Genomic DNA, 26,195 nt, shown 5'->3' on the forward strand with positions numbered 1-26,195 from the left:
TTGTCCATTCTGCAGAATGTCCTGGGAATACAGCAAATATAAACTACAGTGGATTTCAGGTTCTATAATACCTGAGTCAACATGCAGACAAAGGAGTTATCATACAAGCTGGTGCTGTCTGCAACCGTTCCAGGATCAGTGGATAGCAAATGGTGGCCTGGGGACTTTTTTGGGGAGTGGGGAGAGTCTCTGAGGCCCTTTCTAGCAAGAGAAAAGGTAATCGTATAATACGTTATTTACCTGTTTCTTGTTCTTTCATGAGGTTACAGTAGAGTTTTCCAGAAGTTACATGATGTGCTATCATAACAGAATAAGTGCGGGAACATAAAAATCCAAGCTGCCTTTCATTAAGCCAGCCATTAAAGGGATCTCCAGAAGAAGGTAAAGCAAAGTCACTCTTACTGTTTGGAAAAAAGTAGCTATTTTTCATTTTAAGACGTTAAGTATTTTTAAAAGGCAATGGACTTATTATTATCATAAGTGCATTAAAAAATACTTACATACATTTCACAGTTTAAATGTCTGGTGAATATCGATAGATAAAACCTATATAAACAAAAACTCTTTGGGGCCCTCAATAACTTAAGAATGTTAAGGGGTCTTCAGATGAAAATTTGAGAACCACTGCTCTGAGTAAAGAGGTGGCTCAGGGGCGAGCGTGCTGGGGTTGTGAGATGGCACAGGGAAGAGATGACATTCGAGCACAATTTTGAAGAATACGAGGATAAGGCAAGAATCCCGAAATCCTAAGCCATATGGTGTTGCTGGAGAGTGAAGTCTAAAAGGCAAGGTGATAGGAAATGAGCCCAGAGAGGAGGAAAGCCATTTCAGGAAAAGACTCCAATACTGTGCTTAAGGAGCTTGGACTTTATTGTATAAGCACTAGTGGGCCAGCAGAGGGTTTTAAGCAATGGAATCTTATGGTCAGACACTGGTGGTAGCACCTATTTAGAAGGCTAACACAGGGGAGCCTGGCTGGCTTCGTTGGTAGAGCATGTGACTCTTGATCTTGGGGTTGTGAGTTTGAGCCCCATGTTGTGAGTTTGAGCCCCATGTAGACTTTACTTAAAAAAATAAAAAGGAAAGAAAACTAATACAGGCAGAAGAGCAGATTTCCTGGGGAAATGATGGTTTCTGTTTTGGACCTGGCAGGTTTGAAGAGCCTGTGGGGTAAAAGTATCCCAATCACCAATTCCATATATTGGCTAGAGCTAAGCAGAAATGTCTGGGCTGGAGATATAGATGGGGGAAGTGATCAGCATAGAGATGACAATTGAAGCTCTCAGGATGGGCGTGATCACCCAGGGAAGTACAGGAGGAGAGAGCATAGTGACTTTGAGCCTGTGCTTTGGAATCAGCCAGGTTTGGGGTGGTATTTCAGCTCTGCTTTTCACAAGCTATGTGGTCTCGGACACATGGCTTAACCTTTTTATTTCTCAGTTTTCTCATCTGTAAAGTGAGAATAATAATACGAGGGTTATTGGGAGGATCCAAGAAGTCACATTCTAGTAAAATGCTTAACTCAATGACTAGTACTCAGTAACATTCCATAAATAGTAACTTCTATTGTTAGTAGCATCATGGAAACCATGGGTGAAGAGTGTTAAGAAGGTGGGAATGGTCACAATGTGAAATGCTGTGGAGGTCAAGTAGGATAGAGACTGAGGAGTGTCCTTGGATTTTGAAAACAAGTAGGTCATGGTGACATTTCTAGTATAATTTTTCAACATATATAATTTCTAGTATAATTTTAGTCATGTAGTGAGGACATAAGCTAGATTACAGGAGTTCAAGGAATGTGTGCATGCAAGAAATAAGGAAGTAGAGATTAATCATTCCCAGGCCTTTGGTTTTCATGGACCATTGAAATTACACACACACACACACACACACACACACACACACACACAACAGGGTGGAAAGCTGATATAGGGTTGTAAGAAATATTTTTAACACCAAAAAAGATGAAAAGAAGATAATTCCAGAATAATAGGCAGTCCTTTAAATTGAGTAAATGTAACTTTATAAGAAACACTATATATTCCAAATATTTCTAATTTTGCCGTAAGTGAATGAAAGCTCCTTTATGCAAGGATGCTGACATATGGAGATGATTGAGATCAACTTCTTCATTTGTTCAGCAACCAATCAACGTGTATTTACTGAGTGAGGCCCTATCCTAAGTGCTCGGGATATACTGTTGAACGAAAAAAGAACATGAACCCAGGTTTTATGCAACTTATAGACTAGTTATAGACTAGTTGGGGGGAGGGGCCATTCAACAAAAAATCTTCAAATGTATATTTATGAATTGTAATAAATAGTATAAAAGACATTTTAAAAATTAAAAAAAAGAGGGGGATGTCTGGGTGGCTCAGTCGGTTAAGCATCTGACTTCGGCTCAGATCCTGATCTCACGGTTTGTGAGTTTGAGCCCCACATCCAGCTCTGTGCTGACAGCTCAGAGCCTGGAGCCTGCTTCGGATTCTGTGTCTCCCTCTCTCTCTCTCTCTCTCTCTCTGCCCCTCCCCCATTCACACAGTCTCTCTCTCTCTCTTTTTTTTCTCTCTCTCTCTCTCTTAAAAATAAACATTAAAAAAAATAAAAATAGGGGCACCTGGGTGGCTCAGTCGGTTAAGCATCCGACTTCGGCCTCAGGTCACGATCTCACGGTTCGTGGGTTTGAGGCCTGCATCGGGCTCTGTGCTGACAGCTCAGAGCCTGGAGCCTGTTTCAGATTCTGTGTCTCCCTCGCTCTCTGCCCCTCCCCGACTCACGCTCTATCTCAAAAATAAACATTAAAAAAATTAAATAATAAAAATAAAATAGTATGAAAGAAAAATGCAGCATGTCAAAAGAGCTTACAACAGGGGGACCTGACCTAAGATGGGGGTCAGGGCAGATTTCCCTAAGAGACATTTAAACTGAAATCTGAACTTTAGTAGACATGATGTACATGATGAGGGTAGGCAGGGTAGAGTGTTCCAAGCATGTGTGAGACTTGTGGGTATTCAGGAGCATGGACAGTATCTGGGACTAAAATGTCAACTCTTTGGAACAAAAGCAAGCATGGTGCAAGATAAGGTTGACAAGGTAGGATGAGGCCAGGTCAGGGCCTAGTAGACCACCATATGGATTTTAACTTTGATCTAAGAGCACTAGAAACCACTGGAGGATTTTCAGGAGAGTGACATTGTAATATTTGTATTTCTGAAAAATGATTCTTGGCCATGAGTGCGTGGGTGGAAGAGGGAGAAATAGAGGTCAGAAGGTATGCTAGGAGGCTTCAAAAGTAGTTTAAGTAAGAGATGGACCATAGCAGGACTAGAGGAGATGGAAAGAAGTGGATAGACATGACAGACACTGTTTTTTAAATGTTTATTTATTTTTGAGAGAGACAGACAGAACACGAGTGGTGGAGGAGCAGGGAGACACAGAATCCGAAGTAGGCTCCAGGCTCTGAGCTGTCAGCACAGAGCCCGAAGCAGGACTCGAACCCACGAACCTCGAGATCATGCCCTGAGCCAAAGTCAGAGGCTTAACTGACTGAGCCACCCAGGCACCCCAACAGACACTTTTTTTTTAAAAAAAATTTATTTTGAGAGAGAAGAAGAGCATGAACCTGGGAAGGGAAGAGAGAGAATCCTAAGCAAGCTCCACGGAGCCCGATGGGGGGCTCAAACCCACAACTCTGAAATCAAGACCTGAGCTGAGCTCAAGACTTGGACGCTTAACCGACTGAGCCACCCAGGTGCCCCTAAGATTTATTTATTTGTTTGTTTGTTTGTTTGTTTATATTTTTTTATTTTTTAAGTAATCTCCACATCCATCATGGGGCTTGGACTCACAACCCCAAGATCAAGAGTCCCATGCTCTACACAGAGCCAGCCAAGCACCCCTACAACAGACCTTTAGAAGGCAACCTGAAAAGGACTTGGCTAAGAGCCTCAGATGGACACCTGGATGGATGGTGGTTCCATTTATCAAGAGAGACACATTTGCTAAGGAAATCATATATTCAGAAACCCATGGAATTTGGTTGAGAAGTGAAAGAGAGTGAAAAATTGGTAGCTAGAGAAGTTGGTGGGATCAACTGAAGGCATTTTAAGAGTGATAAGAGAGATTTATAAATGTACAGATTTATAGACTTCTTAATGTTGAAGTGCCCCAGAGCTTAGCTCATGGTCTTTATTTATCCTTACTTTTTTTTTTTTTTAGATTTTTAAATTTATTTATTTTGAGAGCAAGATTGTGTATGTGAGTGGGGGAGGGGCAGAGAGAGAGAGAGAGAGAGAGAGAGAGAAAATCCCAAGTAGGCTCCACACTATCAGCACAGAGCCTGATGCAGGGCTTGAACTCACGAACCATGAGATCATGACCTGAGCTGAAATCAAGAGTCAGATGCTTGACCGACTGAGCCACCAAGGCACCCCTAGATTTTTTTTATTTTGAATTAATCTCTACATCCAACATGGGGCTCGAACCTGCAACCCCAAGATCAAGAGTCGTTTGCTCCAGGTACCCCTATCCTTACTTCTTTATGATCTCATCCACTGTCATGGCTTTAGACACGGTTGACCCTTCAACAACATGGGTTTGAACTGCACTGGTCCACTTATATACGCATTTTAAAAAATATATATATTGTAGTATTGTAAATGTATTTTTTCTTCCCTATGATTTTCTTAAATTATTATTTTTTAAGTTTATTTATTTGAGGGGGAGGGGCAGAGAGAGTGGGAGAGAGAGTGAATCCCAAGCAGGCTTCACAACAGCAGCACAGAGCACAAGGTGGGGCTCGAACTCACAAACCCATGAGATCATGACCTGAACCAAAACCAAGAGTCGGCTGCTTAACTGACTGAGCCACCCAGGCACCCCTATTCCTTACTATTTCCTTAATAACATTTTATTTTCTGTCTTATATTCTAAGAACCCAGTATTCTGAATCCAGTACATACAACATACAAAATATGTGATCAATTGTTTATGCTATTGGTAAGACTTCTGGTCAAGTAGGCTAGTAGTAGTTAAGTTTTAGGGGAGTCAAAAGTTATACATGAATTTTTGAGTGCATGGAGGGGTCAGAGCCTCTAATCCCTGAATTGTTCAAGGGTCAACTGTATACCTATAAGCTAACAACTCCCGAATTTATAGATCTTTCTCTCCAGAATTCCAGGCTAATGTGTCCAACTTGTTATTTGAATTTTGTTTGGTCGTTTAATAGGCATCTAACTTAACATGTCCAAAATTGAAGTCCAGTTCTTAACCCCCAAATCTGTTCCCCCATAGTTTTCCCCAAGCCAGTTAATGGCAAGGCCATTTTCAGCTTGCTCAGACGTTTTAAGGCCTTGGAGACATTTTGATTCCTTCCTTTCTTTCATGCCCCACATTTTGTTGGCTGTACCTCCAAAACACATCCAGAACCTGACCACATTACATTACCTCAACTGCTACCACTCTAGTCCAAATCACCATCATTCTTTCCTGAGTATTGCAAGAGCTTCCCAGCACATCTCCTTACTTGTAACTTTTGTGTCCTTTCCCACAGTCTAGCTTCATTTAGAGTGATCTCAGGGACACTCATGCCTTAGGAAGCCTTCACTGGCTCATGACTATCTGTACTGCCCTTCCCTGCGAACTCCCTCACCTAAAATCTAATATCAAATAATCTTATTTGCTTTAATATCAGCTTCTCCCATGGAGCCCACACTGACCACATTGTTTCAAATTACAATTTGCCCCTCCACCCACTTCCTGATCCCTCTTACCTTGCTCTTTTACTTTTCCATGCTATGCATCATCTAACACACTATACACTGCAGTTATTGTATCTATTGTTTACTAATACCCACTGTCATTGCCACCCTAGCAGAATCATTTATCTGTTTTTTCCCCTGATGTAGTCTAATGTATGCCCATGACAGTACCTGGCATAAAGTAGGTGCTCAATTAATATTTGAATATATCAACAGAAGGAAAGAGGCCAGAATGGGGAGGTTGAAGCTATAAAAGGGGTAACTGACATACCAGGATCCCTAAAATACAAATGGGTATGGAACCAAACACACACACACACACACACACACACACACACACACACACACACCGCACACGGGATTATCTGCAGCGCTAGAATGGCTCTTCCCAATACCACATCCTTTTGGGGGAGGGGGGAGGGAACTTTCACATTTGTTTATTTTTACTCGCCATCTCTTTTTCAGCAGTTTTTTTTCAATACCACATCCTAAGGGTACCGTTTAGAGCTTTCTCGCTCGGTCCCCCACGCCCTGTGTTCTTCGGGGGCCCCTACACAGCACAGAACCTTTTAATCAATCATTTCTGAACTTCTAAGGTCCAGCGAAGCTCCCGACGCATATTACGTGCTCAAAAGAGGTTGTTGGGTAAATTTACCAATGTTTCTGTGCTCCCGACTACATTAGACTTCTTAAAAAGGAGACTCCGGACGTCACTCGCTCCAGCAGCCCTCAGCGCCGACACCGCCCACCTCGCCGCGAGAACTTAACCCTACGTCCAGCATTTATTACGTAATAAAACTGCGCCCTGAAGCGGTGGAGGGAAGAGGCGGATTGAGCAGGCTCCGGGACACGTGACGGGATTGGGCGGGGCATCAAAGTTCATATCCCAGAGTCCTTTGCACTGACTCCTTTTCCGACTCCTTGTTGAGCAAAGATGTCGAAGCGAGGTGAGTATCTGGGAGATCCTTCGCCATCTGTCGCGAGGTGGCTGCTGGTCGCGCCCGGAGCGGTGGCCACGGGCAGCTGTGGCGCTTTGCGCTCCTCCCGGGCGGAGAGGGAGAGGAGGGCCGCGAGAGAGCGCTGGAAGGGCTGCCGAAAGCGGCTGGGGGGGCCTGGCGGGTTGAGTTGGCCGGATCCGGACGGGACTCCAGACCGAACCTCGCAGGGTCGCTCTGCGCCTAGAGCTCCAGTAATGGAATTGAAGTGGGGCTGGCTTAGGCCCCATGCTGGGCGACTTGTGCGGGCTCCCGCCTTGCAAGAAGAGCTACGTGGTGCAAAAGCTGGAGCGAAGATTGGGTGGTTCAGGCCCCTTACTCTCCACGTAAAGGCGGTAATAGTGTGGAATTGGCTGTTCGCCATGAGAACGGGGTGGCACATGGGGAGGGGTAGGTGGAATCCCAGAGAGAGGGAATTTAGTCTGCCGTTTCCCAAAGCACGTGCGAATGAATTTATACCTTACGAGTGTGAGGGCAACTCCGAACCATGACTTAGACAGCGACCCCATTCCTGTGTTCCTTCCTACCCGCAGGACGTGGTGGGTCCTCCGGTGCGAAATTCCGGATTTCCCTGGGTCTTCCGGTCGGAGCCGTGATCAACTGTGCTGACAACACGGGTGAGACCTTCAGCTGCACCCTGCCAACCTCCCCCCCCCCTTTTAAAAGCACTCGTTGGGCCTTGACTAATGACCCACTGAGCCGTCAAGAAAGGGCAGAGGAAAAACACTGCTTTTGGGTGAAGCAGCAGCATGCTGTGTTGTTTTGCTTCAATCGGTGGTGTGACAAGGTATTACACCTTGGTCAGGTGGGGGGGGGGGCGACTAACTCTTTGGGAGTAAGAGGGGAGGGAGAGGCTCTGGAAATGGTGGGGTGGGGTGGGGGGAAATGTTACACTGGGAGAACTGCTTAATAAGCTCTGCAAAAAAGTCATGTTTGTTTACATTCTTTTATAGGAGCCAAAAATCTGTATATCATCTCTGTGAAGGGGATCAAAGGAAGATTGAATAGACTTCCTGCTGCTGGCGTGGGTGACATGGTGATGGCCACAGTGAAGAAAGGCAAACCAGAGCTCAGAAAGAAGGGTGAGTGGAGGTCCTGAATCCTCCTGTTGCTTGGTGGACAGGTGCCCTTTACTAGAAAATGGAAGTTACTCTTCCATTTTCAAGGCTTCTTAAAAGCTTGATTTTCTTTGAGAGGAAGTCTGAGCTATTTATCTGCAATTGAAGGTCTGCTCTTGGCTGTGTTAGAGACTGTTCTCTTCCCTATCTGGTTTTGTTGTATCTGTCGCTTTTTTTTTTTTTTTTTTTTTAATTGCTTTAAATAATCTCTGCCCAGCCTGGGGCTTGAAGTCATTACCCTGAGATCAAGAGTGACATGCGCTAGTGACTGAGCCAGCCGTGCACCCCATTGTTACATTTGTCCTTGTCCCCTTACGCCCTAAGTGTATTTGCCACACTGAAGTCAGGGCCCATCTTTTAAAAATGTAAGTCTGGGGTGCCTGGGTGGCTCAGTCAGTTAAGTGGCAGACTTCAGCTCAGGTCATGATCTCACGGTCTCTGGGTTGAGCCCAGCGTCGGGCTCTGTGCTGAGAGCCTGGAGCCTGCTTCAGATTTTGTGTCTCCCTCTCTCTCTGCCGCTCCCCTGCTTTCTCTCTCCCTGCCAGGAACTGAATAAATATTTGAAAAAACAAAAAAAGATTAAAGTGTAAGTCTTGGGGCACCTGGCTGGCTTAAATGTAAACCTTGGCTTGTCATTTCCCTACTTAAGTTCTTTCTTGGTTCCCAATACAAGCTGCGAGGAAGTACATATTTACCCTGCCATTTCCCCGCGTTCAGTGGATAGTTATAAACCACATCAGGTACCTATACCTGTAGAAACAAAAGCCCTGTCCTTGTAGAACTTAGTCCTTCTTCATGGTGCCTTCTCCAGCTCTATTGCTTTCAGGTCTTGATTTCTCCCTCCACCTTCCTTGGTGCTTCAGATCTGTTGTACTTTGTGCCTCCTGCCTGGAATACTCAAATTCAGTCATCTTTAGCTCACTTCCTTGTTAACACATCTCCCCATCGACCCCCCATCCTCCAGTAACCTAAATCCAAGTGGTATTTTTTGTGTAGCATTAGAGTTGTTTCTTCTAGTTAAGTTCAGAAGAGCAGGCAACTGTCTGGTTCATTGCTGATTTCTCAGCTACAAATGAGTATGGTGGTGTTTAGTGTGTGTGTGTGTGTGTGTGTGTGTGTGTGTGTGTGTGTAATTTAAAAAATTTCTTTTAGTATTTATTTATTTTGGGGAGACACAGTGCAAGCAGGGGAGGGAGGGGCAGAGAGAGAGAGACAGAATCTGAAGCAGGCTCCAGGCTCTGAGCTGTCAGCACAGAGCCCAACGCGGGGCTCGAACCCACGAAGTAGGGGATCATGACTTGGGCTGAAGTCAGACGCTTAACTGACTGAGCCACCTAGGCGCCCCAGTTTTTAAGTAATCTCTGCACCCAGCATGGGGCTTGAAGTCAGGATCCCAAGATCAAGAGTCACATGCCCTACCAACTGAGCCAGCCAGATGCCCCAGTAAATGTGGGGGTTGTTTGTTTTTTTGTTTTTTGATAGGCATTTAGAGTTGACCAGGTGTCAGGCAAGTTTCCTTTCCTGGAACTACTGATTTGAAAGGGAAGAATGAAAACTTGCATAAAGTGGTTGTGAGATTCAGGTAAAGCGTGTAGAGCATTTGGCCTGGGACACCTAGCACTTTGTAAGTACAGAATAACATAGTCTTCGTGTTTTGAGGCAGGTTCTTTTTATAGAGGAGATTAACTCAGGATTGTGACTTGTCAAAAGTTTGTCATGGTTGCTTCTGAATCTCTTCTGGTAGACACTAAAACGGGGAGCTGGTCATTGCTTAATCCCCACTAGGTGTAGGAGTTGGTCGAGGGGAGAAGGTTTTGGAGCACTTCTGACTTGTAATGTCTTGTCTGGTTTTAGAGCTTCTGATACTCAGTGAACTTCACTTCAGCTCTTGGAACTTTCCTCCTGTACCTGTTGAGTCTGTCTGCCCTGGAATGTTTTCCTCTTCCTGAGGAGTCTGAGCTATCACTTGAATATACAGTACAAATATGATGGGTCTTGGCCACATACTGCAGTTACTCCTGGTAAACCTGCATAAACACACATCTCTACCGCTTGGTTTTTTTAGCCTTTGGGTCAAAAATCTTAGTTCTCCTTTAATACCACTTGAGGGTTTGGTAGGCAAGGAGTACCAAGCATTGTGGTTAAACATCGATTAATCAATGTGTAAATTGAGATCTACATGTGACTGGACAGGCTTTCCTCTTAGAACACTTGCTGGGTCTGATCTGTGGCCTGGAAAGCTGTCAGAGAAGGGCAGAGCAACCCGCTTGTCACCGTTGGTGAGATGGCAGCAGTACATGTTGTTGGTCTCCATCTGATTATTGTGGGACAGACCAGAGAACGCTTCATGGTTTTAAAAACAGTTGTGAATTTCCAACTCTATCAATGTCTTACTTTGTTCTGGTTTCTGCTAAATGAATACATCCCCTCACGTTAGGCTTCCATATAGCAGAAACTTGAAATGCAGGCAGTGGAAAGGGGCAGTTTTGGAAGTCCAGAGTCTTGGATTTGTGTGGCCTTGTTCATCTGCTAGATTGGTCATTTGTGAGAATTTAAATGGTTATGAGTAGGGGTGCCTGACTGGCTCTGGGGAGAGCATACAACCCTTGATCTTGGGGTCATGAGTTCAAGCCCCATGTTGGGCATAGAGTTTACTTTTAAAAAAATGGTTTTGAGTAGATAAGGGCTCAGCAGGAGGCTCTTAGTAAATACTAGTTAACCCTCAACGTGTATTTCATTGTTAAAAACTTGGTCAGAGTCTATGTATAGAGAGAGTATTTGCCTCAAGGATAGCCAGGATCCCTGTCCTGTAAAAAATCCTGTATTTGCAGTGTCTGACCTTGAATATGGCAATGTAACTCTTATCTCTATTTTCCAAGAGGAAAACTTGAACGTCAGATTATTAAGTAAGTTGTTCAGTGACTGTCAAGGTTTGCATGCAGGTTGTGTCTGACTTTAGTTCTTTCAAGTGCAGTAGATGAAGATCTGGGAAAGTGTTCACTTTACGTGCAGGTAAGTTTTTAGAAGTTACTTAAGACCCTGGAAAACAGTTCCTCAAAAAGTTAGACCCAGTTAATTACATAGGCAATAGAAGTTAAATTAAAATTGCCCAACTTTCAGACTTCCAAGAGATGATCATTGTTAATATTTTGCCGTATGTCCTTTTTTCTTGACTTCCGTGCAAAAAATTTCTTGTTTAAATGGGACCATGACCTTCCCATTAACCCATTCTTCTTGCTTCACAGATGATTGTACTACATATGAAAAATTACAGATAGACCTAATCATTTTTAAATGATTGTGTTTTTGCCATGAGATAGATGGGTTAATTCCAAGTTTTTGCTCTATTAACATACGTATGTGCCCAGCAGTTAGGCATTTGAGATAAAGTAGAGTGTGTGGTCATGATCCGGACGTACTCAGGGAGTTCAAGGAGTGTGTGTACACGTATGCACGCTAGAAGTTGCAGGGATTCTTTGGCTAAATTCATGTGTAAATGAACTGATATTTACATAATCTAACATGGTACATATTCAGTTCCAACATAATCTTGGGGGGCAGTAATTTTTACATCTAGGTGTGTATTTTTTTTAGAAGTTTTGATCTATACTGGGGTGGAACATTGCCTAATGAGTTAATAGCTTGGCCTGTCTACTTTTTCAGGGTTTTTTTTTTGTTTGTTTTTTAACGTTTATTCATTTTTGAGAGACAGAGTATGAGCAGGGAAGGGGCAGAGAGAGAGGGAGATACAGAATCTGAAGCAGGTTCCAGGCTCTGAACTGTCAGCACAGAGCCCGACGCGGGGCTCGAACTCACGAACTGCGAGATCATGCCTGATTTGAAGTCGGGCACTCAACCGACTGAGCCACCCAGGCACCCCTCTACTTTTTCAGTTCTAAAGGGGGTCCCATTTTGTGATACTAGGATCTTAACAGTCCCCACCTGTTGGGTGAAAGCATAGAAGGTGCTTAGCAAGTTTCCTGCTGGTATGTTGCTAATTGTTCTCCTGAAAGAAGGTCCAAATTTACGCTTGAAGGAAATGCTGGCAGTTTTGACTTGGAGTAAGGTCTTTCCATAAGGGGCAATTGGTGTTTGATAAGGGGTTTGTCTCTCAGACTTGCTTTTAGGGAATGAAAAGCTAATGGCGAGTATGCATTCTGTCCAAATGGAAATGTTGGGGAACTGGGTGGGATGTAAACTGCTTTCTTGTGGTGGCACTGGGACAGGTTAAATGACTGCTACCCTTTTTTCCCTTTTAGTACATCCAGCAGTGGTAATTCGACAACGAAAGTCATACCGGAGAAAAGATGGAGTGTTCCTCTATTTTGAAGATAATGCGGGGGTCATAGTAAATAATAAAGGTGAAATGAAAGGTAAGAAAGTATCCACGTTGTTCCCTAGGTCTTTGAGATGGGACGATTTAACCTTGGGTCTGTCTAATCTTACCTGTCACCACATTCTTTTTTTATGCAGGTTCTGCTATCACTGGACCTGTTGCAAAGGAGTGTGCAGACTTGTGGCCCAGGATTGCATCCAATGCTGGCAGCATCGCATGATTATTTGCTTTATCTGTTTTAAAAAAGAAGTAAAAGTTAATGTGCTCCCAGTGTTTGCCTTCTTGTTCTCTTGTACCACGTTACTCTTCTTGACACCACCTAGCCCTTGCCTCCTTTTGTAAAATGAAATTACTTAGTGCAAACTTTCTGGGGATGTGTGTGAAACAAAGATAAACAGTGCTTGCACTTTTCAACTCTATAGACACTTACGGACTTTCCAATTTCTTCTGTAAAAATTTAGTTATTTGGGTTTGGAGTCCTTGAATCGCAGATAGTAGGTACTGTTTGATAGGAGGTTACCCCAGGTAACTGCCTTGCAATTCATTTGAGATAATGTAGAGTGAATGGTCAGATCCTAGACACACATGGAGGTCCAGGAGCGACGTGAGGAAGGACCAGATACAGGTGTATAGATGCATATTTGTGCAGTTCTGGGTTTTGGGTAAACTGGCACATAAATGACTTTATTTGTAAAATCTAACATGTATGTAACTGCCATTGGGTTTGCTTTTATGAACGATGATTAAATCATTTTAAATTACCAGGTTTTTTGCTATCAAAACATTTTGACAGGATGGCTGTATAACGTACCTGCTAAACCTTAGTTCGAGGATAAAAGGTGATGGGGGCACCTGGGTGGCACAGCCAGGTCACAAGCTCACACAGTGCCTGAGTTGGAGGCCCAGATTGCAGAGCCTGCTTGGGATTCTCTCTGTCCCTTCCCCACTCTAAACTTAAAAAAAAAAAAACTTCAAAACCTTAAAAGAAAAAATAAAGGTGATGGGATGATACCAGCACAGTGGGTGTAAATCTTGGCAAATTCTACTTGAAGGAACTGGACATTGGCTTTTGTTTTTGTTTTTAAGAGAGAATCTAAAGCAGGCTCCACATTGAGTGTGGAGCCCTACACTGGACTCAATCTCACAACCATGGCATCATGACCTGAGCTAAAATAGAGTTGGATATTCAACCAACTGAGCCACCCAGGTGCCCCTGTAACTTTTCTTTCTAAACCATGAGAAGATTTATGTGATGTTTCAAGGCCTGAGGAAAAATGACCTTTTGGCAGGTTTGGGTCAATAGTGTGGCCTAAAGATGTTGGAATAGGCTTTTTAGATTGAGCTTTGTGTTCATGCATCTTATTTTCAGATTAACAGTATTCTGGAAATACCCAGCCTTAAGTGTTCTCTTGTAAGGCTAGAGATGAGAGGATGTAAGGACCCCAGCACATACTCAGTAAGATTACCCTTTTGTCATGGAATGTATTAAAGTAGTGGTCCTCAACCTGAGGAGTTAAAAAGACATGTACAGGCAATATCACAGGCCAATTAAGTCAGATTATAGAGGTAGGACCCAGGCCTCAGTACCTTTTAAAGATTCCCCAGGAGATTCCAAGGTGCAGCAGCCAAGATTGAGATCTGGTGCTGTCTAGACTGAGCCTATCTTGTTTGAGAAATACGTTCAGAAGTTTAAAACAGACCTGTCTTCCTCCTGCCCCCTATCCTCCAGCCTGGTGAGATTGAAGTCTTTGACATGACGTGAGATGTAAAATTAATCCTTTTTATCCTGTTGTGTGAACTCTACATGTGAAATTTCTCACCTTCAAATAGGAGTGAGGGCTGGGTCTCTTCCCTTCCTTGTCTTAGGTCTTACATGTTCTGCCTGGGTCCATTTCAAGTTGTAACAGAGTAGACTCAAACTATAGACATTAACCTATAGTTTCAGGTTTCTAGGAATTTGCCTTTCATGGTATAGAAACCTTAGCTATGCTGAGTATTGCCAGAATTAGTGGTTTTCTGCGTATAGATAACAAGCAACCTTTTCTAATACACGTGCCTTCATATAGTGACTATAAAAGACTTCTGATCCTGTTGTCTCGTGTAGGATAATAGCATCTCAGAGTTGGGTGTGAGGAGTAGTTTGATGGTTAAACCATCTGTGCAAGGGCTTCAAGGGGAATAGTTGAAGAAGGAAATAAAAATCACCTGTAGTCACAACAACTAGAGGAAATCATTGTTTATGGTTTGCTATATCCTGTCACATACACAAAAAAAATTAGCCAGGGGATAATGTGTCAACCTGCTGGTTTCTTGTGGTTTTTTTTTTTGTTTTGTTTTGTTTTGTTTAAGCTGGAGGAGGAATACTAGCTGATGGAAATAATTGGGTTGGGTGGGGAGAAGTGCTTTAAGAGGACTTCCTGGAAGTCAGGAGACCTGAATTCTGGCTCTGGATCCACCACTAAGTGGGTGTAGGGAATATCCCAATGTTTCTTGAGCTTCAATTCCCACTTGTGTAAAATGAGAGTCGGAAGTAGATGCTATCCGAACTTTCTGATCATTCTGGGTACAAACAAGCTTCCCAAGGAGAAGGAGTTTGGGAAATGTATATAGGGGGGCGGGGCCCAGTTGCGTTCACACTGCCCACGTTCTGTAATCCCCCTCTTCAATATCCAACTCCTCTTGCGTGGTCTCCTGTTGGTCATCCTGCACCTCACGGCCACGCAAGCAACTTCCCTCACAGCCCTAGGAGCCTACCCTATTAGATGGGGCCATAGGGTTTGTGTCGCAGGAGTCTTTGACACGTCACAATGCGCAGGGGAGCCCCTACCTAGGGCCCTCAATTCCCACCAGAAAGGCCCTCGGAGGCTGTAGTGGTTGGGATGTCGCGCGTGTGCGAGTGTCCTCTGCGGCTGGAAAAGGGCTTCATCTTGGATGGTGTGGCCGTGAGCACCATGGCCCGCACCTATGAGCGCCTGAGGCCCAAGGTCTGGTCGGCGATTCCGCCCTACAACGCTCAGCAGGACTACCACGCCCGCCGATACTTCCGGAGCCGCGTGGTTCCGCCAGTGCTGCGCCGGACTGAACAGGTTATTTATAAGAGTGCCCCGGAAGATCCCACTGTCTGCCCCCACAGAGCTCGACCCTGTGGCGGGGCGTTTTACCCCTCGGGCGGGCCCTCCCACCCCCTCGGTTTTCTTACTGAACCCCCGGAACTGGCGCAGGCGGATGACAGGTATTGAGTTCACTGGGCTCACAAAATCACTTTCCATCCCTGAATTTGAGAATGTTCCCATTTTGGGTTTCTGCAAGCCTTAGCGAACGGGCCTGGAACCTGGCCTCTCCCAAACAGATCGGTGTCATTGTCCCTTTTGACGTCATGGACCCGACCTTGGGGTGATCTCGCACCACAGATTCTCTAAGCGCGCGAAAATCCTTGTGACCTCAGCGAACACCTGCCAGGCGGGGCGCCCTCCATCGGTGACGTCATAGTTGCCGAGGAGCCCCCTCGATGGGACTTTCTGTGAGCAGGCAGGAAGGAAGCTTCCCGAACCTCTGCTACCTCACTCTCCCCAGCCCTTTCCCCTCGTGGATGTTGCCCCTTCTCAGCAGAGTCCTACCCGGGATCAAAGATCCTGACGCTATTTGCTGATGGCTTCAACACCTTTGCCTCCAATATTTCTGTCTCCATATGTCACAGTGGTATGGGTAGGGGAGAGGAGGGCTTAGCGGGGGTTATTCTGGGAACAAATCTTGGGTTTTTTGTGTGTGATCTCAGTGTTTGTGTCTGCGTGTCTGCGTGTATATCGCATGCATATGGACACATCTGTATGTGGCATGCTTGAGAGTGTACGTGTAATTACTCATGTGATTTTTATGACAGAACCAGAGTCTAGGAGGAAAAAGGAGAAAAACTTGAGTACTTAAAAGCTTGAAAATAATATGGTGTGCACACTTTTTAAATTTTCCATTTGTAAGTACTTAACCATCACAACTGTTTGTAGTAGGTATTACTTCATTTGCATAGAGATAATGGGGGTTTGGGGCTCCTGGGTGGCTCAGTGGGTTAAGCCTCTGACTTTGGCTCAGGCTCAGGTCATGATCTCACAGTTCGTGGGTTCAAGCCCCACTTTGGGCTTTGTGCTGACAGCTTAGAGCCTGGAGCCTGCTTCAGATTCTGTTTACCTCTCTCTCTGCCCCTCCCCTGCTCGCATGTGCTCTCTCTCTCCCTCTCCCTCTCTCTCAGAAATAAATAAACATTAAAAAAAAAAAAAGATAATGGGGATTTTTGTTTATTTTTTTGTTTTGTTTTTAAGTAAACCCTGCCCTCAATGTGGGGCTTGAACTTACACACCCAACATCAAGAATGGCATGCTCTACAGACTGAGCCAGCCAGGCTTCCCCAAATAATGTATGTTTGTTTGTTTATATTTTGAGAGAGAAGTGTGCAAGTGAGCGAGGGGCAGAGAGAGAGAGGGGGAGTGGGGCTCACAGAAGTGGGGCTCACCCGAAGCAGAGCTTGAGCTCACCCGATGTGGGACTTGAACTCACAAACCGTGAGATCATGACCTGAGCTAAAATCAGATGCTTAACAACTAAGCCACCAAGTTGCCCTAATAATGCATATTTTTAAAGTAAATTAAGTAACTTTTACTATGCCAGGCCCTTTGTTGGAACTATCTCACTTAAATCTCTCAGCAACCCTCCTTAAAGCCAGGAGGAAATTGAGGTCCAGAAAAGCTGTGTCATTGGCCCAGGGTCACACAGCTTGTTAGTGGCAGAGCTGGACTGGAACCAGTCTGTCTGGCAACAGACAGCCCTTAACTGCCCAGCTATGCTGCCTCTCCCTGAGAGATAATAGGTCAATACATATATTTATATTTAATCTGTCTGGCCCAGTTACCCCTGGCTTTGACCTCTTCTCTCTCCCCGAAATAAGCCCAAAGGGAGTTTGCGTGTGCACCTCTCAGCATGGTGGCTGACAGTCTTTGTTTTCTCCCTCACTTTCAGGATCTCGGGGGCACAGGCAGGGATGGCTGGATAGTGGATTATTTCCACATCTTCGGGCAAGGACAGAGATACCTGAACCGGAGAAACTGGGCAGGGGCAGGCAAGTGCCACCTGGCTTTCCAGCCTCACCATGGACCCACTTGGAAGAGTGATGTGCATTCCCCCAGTTCAGAGAGAGAAACCGGGCCACAGAGAGCCCTGTTTTCAGGGGAAGAGGCCCAAGGACTGCATCCTCCGGCTTTTCTTCTCATGCATGAGCAGATGGTGTCACTGTGCTCCTTATATTTAGTGATTGAGTGCCTACTGTATGTCAGATGCTTTCTGCCCTCAGGCTATCCCTGTGCTACAGCCGGGGAAACGGAAGTTTAGGGTGGTAAAGTGATTGGCCAAGAAGGGCTTAGCTGGGATCAGAGTTCCACTCTTTCCAACTCTAAAACCCATGTTCCCCTCACTGCTCCCGGCCTGAACAGGCTGTGTCCTGCTCCTTTTCCGAGCCCAACTTAGCAACAAGAAAGGAAGGGTTGAGAGCTGTTTTTCTGACAGTGTGAACCCTCCTCCCACCCAACCCCATCGCCCTTTCACCACACTCTAGTCACATGATCCTATGCACCATTTGGCCAAAGTGAGCTCATCCATTTTCTCCACATGGGTCAGAAGCAAGGGTGAAATGTTTTCAGTCTTCCTGGGAGCAAGGCAAGTTCAGCCAAGCCCAGAATCTTCTGGCCCCTCCTGTGCTAGCACATACCATTCACGCTCCTCCTGTATACTACTCGTGGTATGTGGTTTGGTTTCTAGAAAGCTGTCTCCTTGACTTCATCAACCCTTGGCTTTTAATCAAGACCCTTGAGACACTCCAGGATTGAGGTTTTAGCTGGGACATGGGGAGCATGTTCTATACCAGCCCTGGGACGGCGGGGGCGGGAGGGGGGGAAGCAAGCGGGGGGGCGGGGGATGGCTGAATGCAGGCTCAGTCTTCTCTCTGTGCCCCCAAGGGCATTCCCTCCAGCAGGTGACAGGGCATGATAACTACAATGCTGATCTGAAAATGATCAACGGGTTCAATGGTCGGTATGGCTATCGCAGGAACACCCCAGACCTCCGCCAGCGCCCATCGGTCTTTGGAGAGGTCACCCGATTCCCTCTCTTCTGACAGCATCTCTTCCCTTCCCACCCCTTGACCTGAATAGAAGACAGATGTTTAGATGATCTCTCAATTCTATTTTTATATAAACAGTGATGTTATTGTGCCTCCAAGTGTGCTGTTTCTTTCCCAAGTTTGGGACCGGGGCCAGCTAGTTTCTTCACCTTCTGCTTCTCTAGCCTTTGGAGAGGAGGTGGGAGGAGAGAGGCCATCCTCAGGCCTGTGCCCTTACGCTCCATGCCCACGAGTGCCAGGCTTGAAAGGAGGCCTCAGTTCTCCCCTGCCCATGTAAGAAGAAACTGCACTGCTCACCGAGCCCTCCACAAAGCTCTGCCCCAGGCAGCAGCAGGGCCCTGGGTCAGACACTGGCTACCGATTTTCCATCAAGAACTGAGCCAAAAGGGATTCGGCCAAAGGGATTGTCATTGGTTGCCCTGAGAAGGGTTTCCTGATTTTCCTGAGAGTCATCCCATCCAAAATAACTGACATCTTCCTTCTCCTTTCTACCCTCAGTCCATCAAGAGTCAGGGCATGAACAAGGGGATATCTGGGGGTGTTTTTTAGCCTCTGGATTCTGATCTGGTAATTCTGACACAGTGCTTGTGGGCACTTTCTCTGCTGGTGCTCTATCAGTTTCCTTTTCAGCTAGTTTCCAGGATGTCATTTTTCAAGTGTCCCCACCCAGTTTACTGGTGACCAAGAGAAACGCCACAGCAGATGATGGATACAAAAGAAGGTGGAGCTTTAGAACACAAAGCCTGCCAGAGCTCTGGTGTGGGTGGAACCTGGTGGTATTGAGTCACCTTAAGTGGACAAGGAAGAAAAGAATAATAGGTCATGGGGGTATAGCTCAGGGGTAGAGCATTTGACTGCAGATCAAGAGGTCCCCGGTTCAAATCCGGGTGCCCCCTTCCTCCTCCCTTTTGTAATTCCATTAAATGGAAGTCAGTAAGGGCACCATACCTCTTAACCCCCAGCCAGAGTGTCTAGAGAGGACAAAGAATTGTCAATGCATTCTTTGACTGAAACACTACTAATCTCCCCAGATTCCAAAGGATACTTAGCTGAGACCCCTGGATGACCTTGTTGGGCTTCAATTAAGACAAAGTCCCCTGGGGCGCCTGGGTGGCTCAGTCGGTTAAGCGTCCACCTTCAGCTCAGGTCATGATCTCACACTCTGTGAGTTCGAGCCCCGTGTCAGGCTCTGAGCTGAGCCTGGAGCCTGCTTTGGATTCTGTGTCGCCCTCTCTCTCTATCCCTCCCCTGCTCATGCTCTGTCTCTCTCTATCTCAAAAGTAAATAAAAACATTAAAAAATAAAATAAAGACAAAGTCCCCTAAGGAAACTCTGAATCTAAAATTAGGTATGAGAGCTGTGAACACAAATGTAGCAATCTGAGGGATGAGAGTACAGGTAAAGAGGATCATACAACATGTGTTTTTGAGAGCTTAAGCCAGTGCATGTAAGGCAGCTGTGAATTAAAAGATGAAACAGGGCCCCTGCCATCAGGGAGTTTTATGTCTGCTGGAAGTTGACATATTCATACACAGCTGTCAGAGGAAGACATCAGGTTGTATCTCAAGGAAGAAACATCTTTTAAAAATACCTACCCACCTTTTCTAGACATAACTTCCAAGTGAAGCTTTCCTACAATTTGAGGGGATATTTCTGCCTAATCCGAAGAGTTTATTATGGACATGTTTCTGACACCACAATCCCTTCTAGATAGTTCAGGGCACTTTCCTCTTAGTAGTTTATTGTGCCAGTCAGAGTTCTTGGCATGGAATAGATACCCACTCTGGTCACTGAAAGGAGAAAAGGAGTCTACTAGAGGCAGGGGGGACTCATGGTGTTAATGGAAGTTTGGAGAACCTAACTCACAAAGCATTAACTATGAAGGGCAGCAGAGGAGGGAAATCCAGCTCTGGTCTCCTCTCTCAGGAAGTGTCCACTGCTGATGTCACCAATTCAGGGCACTTATCACCAAGTCGTGGTATGGTTCCAGCTGGACCTGCATCTCCAGGATACTTCCTCAAGCTTCAAGATGCCAAGTGCAGGGCGCCCGGGTGGCTCAGTCGGTTAGTCGTCTGACTTTGACTCAGGTCATGGTCCCAAGGTTTGTGGGTTTGAGCCCCGCGTCAGGCTCTGTGCTGACAGCTCAGAGCCTGGACCCTGTTTCGGATTCTGTGTCTCCCTCTCTCTCTTTCTGCCCCTCCCCTGCTCACACTCTATCTATCAAAAGATTTGATTGGTTGAGTCATGGTCTGACGTGTGTGCAGTTTTCCGCCAGGAAGGGAAGGAGGTAGTATTGCCTCATCAAGTTTGACAGTGCGAGATAGTCCCCCTGAATTGGAGGGGTGTTTGGTGCAAAAATGGATGTATCGCCACTTTCCCTTCCTTGAAGAAACAATTGTAAGGAAAGAGCGTGAAAATTCACTGGTTTATAGTTCTAGTGGTCAAGAATTTGCTCTCTCACACCCCTTGATTTCCCATTTGCTAAAGTTAGGTCAAAAACATTTTTTTAATGTTTATTTTGAGAGAGAGAGCAAGAGCAGGGAGGGGGAGAGAGAGAGGGAGAGAGAAAATCTCAAGCAGGCTCTGCACCGTTAGTGATCTCAAGAACCGTGAAATCATGACCTGAGCTGAAATCAAGGGTCAGATGCTTATCCAACTGAGCCACTCAGGCGCCCCTGAAGAGGCATTTCATAAAGGAAGAGATGCAAATGGTGGATAAACCCATGAAAACGTGTTCAACATGACGAGTCATCAGATAAATGCAAATCAAAATCATATTGTGACACCATACATGCATCAGAATGACTAAAATGAAAAAGGCTGGTAACATCAGACGCCGACTCTTACTTGGTGGGAATGTCAAATAGTATGCCATTTTGGGGAAAGATCTGGCAGTTGGTACAAAACTGAAATGTACTGACCTTCTGGCCCAGCAATTCCATTCCTAGAATTTTACTCGGGATAAATGAAAACATACTTACAAAAAGACCTATATAGGAATGTTCATAGAGACATTTTTCATAATAGGCAGAACTAAAAACAGACTAGGGTCCACCAATAGGAAGGTGATTTTTTTTAAATCTGTGGTTTATTCATACAAGGAAATACTACTCATCCATAACAAGGAATGAATTACTGATTCAAGATGGATGAATCTCACCAACATAATGCTGATAAAAAACCTTACAGAAAAGATTGTATGTTGTATTATTCCAATTATATGAAATTCTAGAACAGACACAATTAATCTATGGTGAAAACAAATCAAAAGAGTGGTTGCCTCTTGGGTGGGGGTGGGAAAGAGATTAGCCAGGAAGGGGAATGAGGGGAATTTTACGGGGATGATGTTAATGTTCCATTTGTTTCTTTCTTTCTTTTTTTAAGTACACTCCATTCCCATCATGGGGCTTGAACTCATGACCCTGAGATTCTGAGTCACATGTTCTACCAAATGAGCCAGCCAGGCACCCCACTGTTCCATTTCTTGATTGGGGTTTGGGTTACACTGGTGTATGTATCTGTCAGACTTAGTGAATGGACACTTAAGATTTATACATTTCATTTTACGTCACTTTAACATGAAATGAAAAACACTGTAAACAAATATGAACTCTAGTTAATGATATGCATGCTGAAGTAGTTAGGAGGAAGTGTATTGTCTGCAATTTATTTTGATTTTTTTATTATTTTGATATATATAAGTATATAAGTTATATATATTTATATGTAATAATTAAATTAATATACTTATTATATTTTTATATTATTTGTATCTATAGGTTACATATGTTTATATCATATATATAATTTTTGTATATAATATATTTATCATATATAATTATATATTTATATATTTTATTTAAATTTATATTTATACATTTATATTTTATTTAATATATTTTTATATAATATATTTATATATTTATATTTTATATTTTTAGTTTTTACACATTATATTTATACATTTATATTTTATTTAATATATTTTTATATAATATATATTTATATATTTATTTATATATTTATATTTTGTATTTTTATTTTTTACACATTAATTCTTATTTATATTAACTATATAAATCAACACAATAAATTATATATATTAAAATATAAATATATATTATATATAGAGAGAAAGAAATGTGATCAAGCCAGTATAGTAATATAGTAAAGTGTTCACTGTGTTCACTGTAGAATGTAGGTGGTGAGTTTATAGATGTTCCGTGTAAAAGTCGTTCACCTGTGTTGAATGTTTGAAATTTTTCATAATGAAATGTTGGGGACTGTTTTTGAAAAGGTGAAGCAATATAAGTAAAAGTATTAAATAAATGTCATTGCTATATGAACATGACAAAAATCATGACCGTGGTACTTTTGAATGACCGAAGTAGGTGAGCAGAGCATTACTTCATTTAATACACACAGCAACCTTATGAGGTAGGTTAGGTACTAGTAAAATCATTGTTTTGGTTATGGGGAAACTGAGGCTCAGAAAAGTTTCCCGACTTGCAATGTGGCATGCCAGCATCCCAGCCCAAGTGTGTTTTGACTCCAGAGCTCATTATGTTTTGCTGCTTGTGCAAAAATTTATTTCTCTGTGTTAATACATTACTTTGTACATTTCTCAATTGTAGCCTTTGTTATACTATAGTGATGTCAGGTGTTTAGATGTCTGTCACCTCCTCCACACCATGAGCCCCTTCAGGGCAGAAACAGTTTCCATCTTTGTAGCTTCCATACAAAAGTATAGTGCTAACTAGCCTATCATCATCTCTCCCTTAAGGTGCTGATGGATGAAGGAAGGAAGAAAAGAAAGAAATGCTTCCTAACTTCGATGATGTTTTGGCTAACTTACCCCCAAAGTTCCCTCTCCCACCACTTTCTGCAAAGATCTATGCTTAACCAGACCACTTGATCAGAGCCTATCTGTGTTCACCTTGGTCAACAGCTGTGGGGCTATTTATGATTACTTGACAGGGCTGGTTGCCACAAGCCCCAAAGAAGCAAAAGTTGGAGCATCTGTCCTCTGGAATAGCTGAGGAGTAGCAAAGACCTGACTTTACCTCAGGAAGAGAATTTGTCAGTTTGCAGACTATGGCTATAATACAATTTGTCCAGTGTCTGACATCTATTGAATGGAGGGATGGATGGAAGGATGGATGGATGGATGGATGGATGGATGGATGGATGAATGATGAGTAGCTGGATGAAAAGGCAACACAAGTCAGCCACGGTGATTAATTTCTTGATCAGTGATGTCTTGCCTTTCCTTATTGGGGAAGCATCTCTGTATCACGATGTTTGTAAACAACCTTCACATTTCCTGGTTTCAGACAAGACTATATTTTTCCTTGAAAACTAACTTTATTCTAAAAACATTTTCAAATTTTAGTGTGCATCTGAATCACACGAAGAACCTGTTAGAATCCGGGGATTCGACCCTTTGGGAAGTCTGATTCAGTGATTCAGGGGTAGGGCCCAGGGTTCTGTAGGGTTGAATAAGACCTTCAGGGCAATCCATTATGGGTAGTCCCCAGGTCACAATTTGGAAAACACTGGTGAAAAGAAATTATTTCCTGCAATTTCAGTTCTCTCTCCCTCAAATATAGGGAGTCTTGTATTAAAATATTCTCCACCACAAAACTATGGCACCATTGGCTTTTAGAAGCATCCTTGTCCTAATCTCTCATGTCAATCAGAGTCCTTGAAAAGAACTTCTGCAGATGTTAGTAACATGATAGAATTGTTATCATCCACTGAGCATCTGCTATCTGCCAGACACTTTGTGAAATGCTTTACAAATGCTGTTTCATGTAATACAACAACTTTCACGGTAGGTGGTAGTATATTTATTATACAGATGGGGGAAAAACCCTCAGAGAGGTTATATAACTTGTCCAAAGTCACAGTAACCTACATGGCATACAAAGTCATTGCTTTTTCAAATATACAGCCCCTTTTATTAGTGTGTAATTATTTAATTTTTTAATGTTCATTTATTCTTGAGGGAGAGAGAGCCAGAGTGAGAATGGGGTAGAGAGAGGGGGAGGGCAGAGAGAGAGAGGGAGACACAGAATTCGAAACAGATTCCAGGCTCTGAGCTGTCAGCACAGACCCCGACGCGGGGCTCAAACTCAGGAGCCATGAGATCATGACCTGAGCTGAAGTCAGACGCTTAACCGACTGAGCCACCCAGGCGCCCCTATTATTGTGTAATTATTAATAACATTAATGATTACTGTTATTTCTATGAGATCATACCCTAAAAAAATATGTTGGTCAACTTTGACTCCAGACATGAGCCTTTAAGGATTCAGCAATCCATTCACTCATTCATTTAACGACACTTAATTGAGCAACTATTGTGTGCCAGAATCTGTCCCAGGCATAAAGCACACAAAGATGACCTAAAGTCTCTAGTATTATGGAACTCACATGGATACAGACAAGTATACAGGCAATTTATAAAACAGAGTGATAAGTGCTATAATTCTAATGAATCTAAACATTGATATATCCTTCAATAAAAACAAAACAGCACTGTTTCTGGAACTGGACAAGCTGACTTTAAAAGTTCACTTGGAAGAATAAAAGTGTAAGAAGAGCCAGGACATTCCAGAGAAAGAGTATTGAGGGAGAAGTAGGCATACCAGTCATTAAAAAAAAGTTACAATAATGAGGACAGTTTGGTAATAGTATATGAATAGAGGGATTAATGAAATGGAATAGAGAATCCAGAAACAAACTCAGATACAAATGGGAATACACCATATAATAAAGGGATATTTCACACCAGTGGGGAAAATACAAGATTATTCTGTAAAGCGTTGAGGCAAATGTGTAGCCAACTGGAAAGACCATACACAAAAATAAATTCCAAGTGGATCCGAGACATAAATATTTAATATAAAATTATAAAGTTACTTGGAGGAGGGGCGCTTGGGTGGCCCAGTTGATTAAGCGTTGAACTCTTGATTTCAGCTCAGTTCATGATCTCACAGTTCATGATTTTTAAAAAAAAATTTTTTTTTAACGTTTATTTATTTTGGGGACAGAGAGAGACAGAGCACGAACAGGGGAGGGGCAGAGAGAGAGGGAGACACAGAATCAGAAGCAGGCTCCAGGCTCTGAGCCATCAGCCCAGAGCCCGACGGGGGGCTCGAACTCACGAACCGCGAGATCGTGACCTGAGCTGAAGTTGGACGCTTAACCAACTGAGCCACCCAGGTGCCCCTCACAGTTCATGATTTTGAGCTCCATGTTGGGCTCTGTGCTGACAGTGAGCAACCTGCTTAGGATTCTCTCTCTCTCTGCCCCTCTCCTGCTTGCTCCTCTCTCTCTCAAAATAAATAAACTTAAAAAAGAAGGTACTTGAAGGAAACATGAGATAAAATCACTCTGATTGAGGAGGGTATAAGGTATTTTTTATTGTATTGACTTTTGCATCTTTTAAAATGTATTTATAATGCATTAGCTATTTAAAATATGTTAAGAGTGTTTGGCCAGGGAGATAAAAGTTTTCCTGCCAGAAAACAGTGAATAAAGGGTAGGAAGTCTTATGAGGCTGGAGAGGTTAAGAAGGGACAGATCATGAAGGGCCTAGATATGTTAAAAACATGGACTTTAGGGGCACCTGGAGGTCTCAGTCGGTTGAGTGTTCTGACTCTTGATTTCTGCTCAGGTCATGATCCCAGGGTCATGGAATTGAGCCCTGGCTGGACTCCACACTGAATGTGGAACCTGCTTAAGATTCTTTCTCCCTCTCTCTCTTCCATTTGCTCTCTTTCTCCCTCTAAAAACAAACAAACAAACAAACAAACAAAC

The 26,195-nt window shown here is 43.7% G+C and overlaps 2 protein-coding genes, 1 long non-coding RNA gene and 2 other non-coding genes across 6 annotated transcripts; 4 read left to right on the forward strand and 1 right to left on the reverse strand.

Moving 5' to 3' along the window:
- Positions 1-852: 852 nt before the first annotated feature.
- Positions 853-6,517, reverse strand: LOC131497967 (uncharacterized). Its single transcript, XR_009255235.1, has 2 exons — positions 6,415-6,517; positions 853-1,449 (listed from the first exon to the last, which is right to left on the reverse strand). It is a non-coding gene; the product is annotated as an uncharacterized LOC131497967 (long non-coding RNA).
- Positions 6,518-6,577: 60 nt separating this feature from the next.
- RPL23 (ribosomal protein L23) lies at positions 6,578-12,969 on the forward strand. 2 transcript variants are annotated; one of them, XM_058704727.1, is made up of 5 exons: positions 6,578-6,706; positions 7,288-7,371; positions 7,708-7,836; positions 12,132-12,245; positions 12,346-12,969. In XM_058704727.1, exons 1-5 carry the CDS (start codon positions 6,694-6,696, stop codon positions 12,426-12,428), a joined length of 423 nt encoding a protein of 140 aa, XP_058560710.1. In that variant the 5' UTR covers positions 6,578-6,693; the 3' UTR covers positions 12,429-12,969. The 2 variants fall into 2 exon arrangements, with proteins under 2 accessions (XP_058560710.1, XP_058560711.1); XM_058704728.1 differs by lacking the exon at positions 12,346-12,969 and adding an exon at positions 8,546-8,612 and having other exon boundaries at positions 12,132-12,214.
- Positions 7,408-7,542, forward strand: LOC131498637 (small nucleolar RNA SNORA21). The gene has a single exon (XR_009255518.1). It is a non-coding gene; the product is annotated as a small nucleolar RNA SNORA21 (small nucleolar RNA).
- Positions 12,970-13,106: 137 nt separating the features above from the next.
- Positions 13,107-18,464, forward strand: SPMAP1 (sperm microtubule associated protein 1). Its single transcript, XM_058704726.1, has 3 exons — positions 13,107-15,294; positions 17,216-17,315; positions 18,208-18,464. The coding sequence occupies exons 1-3, from the start codon at positions 15,088-15,090 to the stop codon at positions 18,363-18,365; spliced, it is 465 nt and encodes a 154-aa protein (XP_058560709.1). The 5' UTR covers positions 13,107-15,087; the 3' UTR covers positions 18,366-18,464.
- A 731-nt stretch (positions 18,465-19,195) lies between these two features.
- On the forward strand, positions 19,196-19,267 carry TRNAC-GCA (transfer RNA cysteine (anticodon GCA)). The gene has a single exon. It is a non-coding gene; the product is annotated as a tRNA-Cys (tRNA).
- The last annotated feature ends 6,928 nt before the right edge of the window (positions 19,268-26,195 follow it).

The sequence above is a fragment of the Neofelis nebulosa genome, chromosome 16 (genome assembly GCF_028018385.1).
Source record: "Neofelis nebulosa isolate mNeoNeb1 chromosome 16, mNeoNeb1.pri, whole genome shotgun sequence".
Lineage (NCBI taxonomy): Eukaryota > Metazoa > Chordata > Mammalia > Carnivora > Felidae > Neofelis > Neofelis nebulosa.

What these genes read in the sequence shown, in the direction of transcription:
- RPL23 (XM_058704727.1), top strand. An exon ending in CAACTGTGCTGACAACACGG is followed by an intron (nt 7,372 to 7,707) that starts GTGAGACCTTCA and finishes ATTCTTTTATAG; the next exon opens with GAGCCAAAAATCTGTATATC. An exon ending in TAATAAAGGTGAAATGAAAG is followed by an intron (nt 12,246 to 12,345) that starts GTAAGAAAGTAT and finishes TTTTTTATGCAG; the next exon opens with GTTCTGCTATCACTGGACCT.
- SPMAP1 (XM_058704726.1), top strand. Translation starts at nt 15,088, where the DNA reads ATGTCGCGCGTGTGCGAGTGTCCTCTGCGGCTGGAAAAGGGCTTCATC. An exon ending in TGCTGCGCCGGACTGAACAG is followed by an intron (nt 15,295 to 17,215) that starts GTTATTTATAAG and finishes CCTCACTTTCAG; the next exon opens with GATCTCGGGGGCACAGGCAG. An exon ending in GAGAAACTGGGCAGGGGCAG is followed by an intron (nt 17,316 to 18,207) that starts GCAAGTGCCACC and finishes TGTGCCCCCAAG; the next exon opens with GGCATTCCCTCCAGCAGGTG.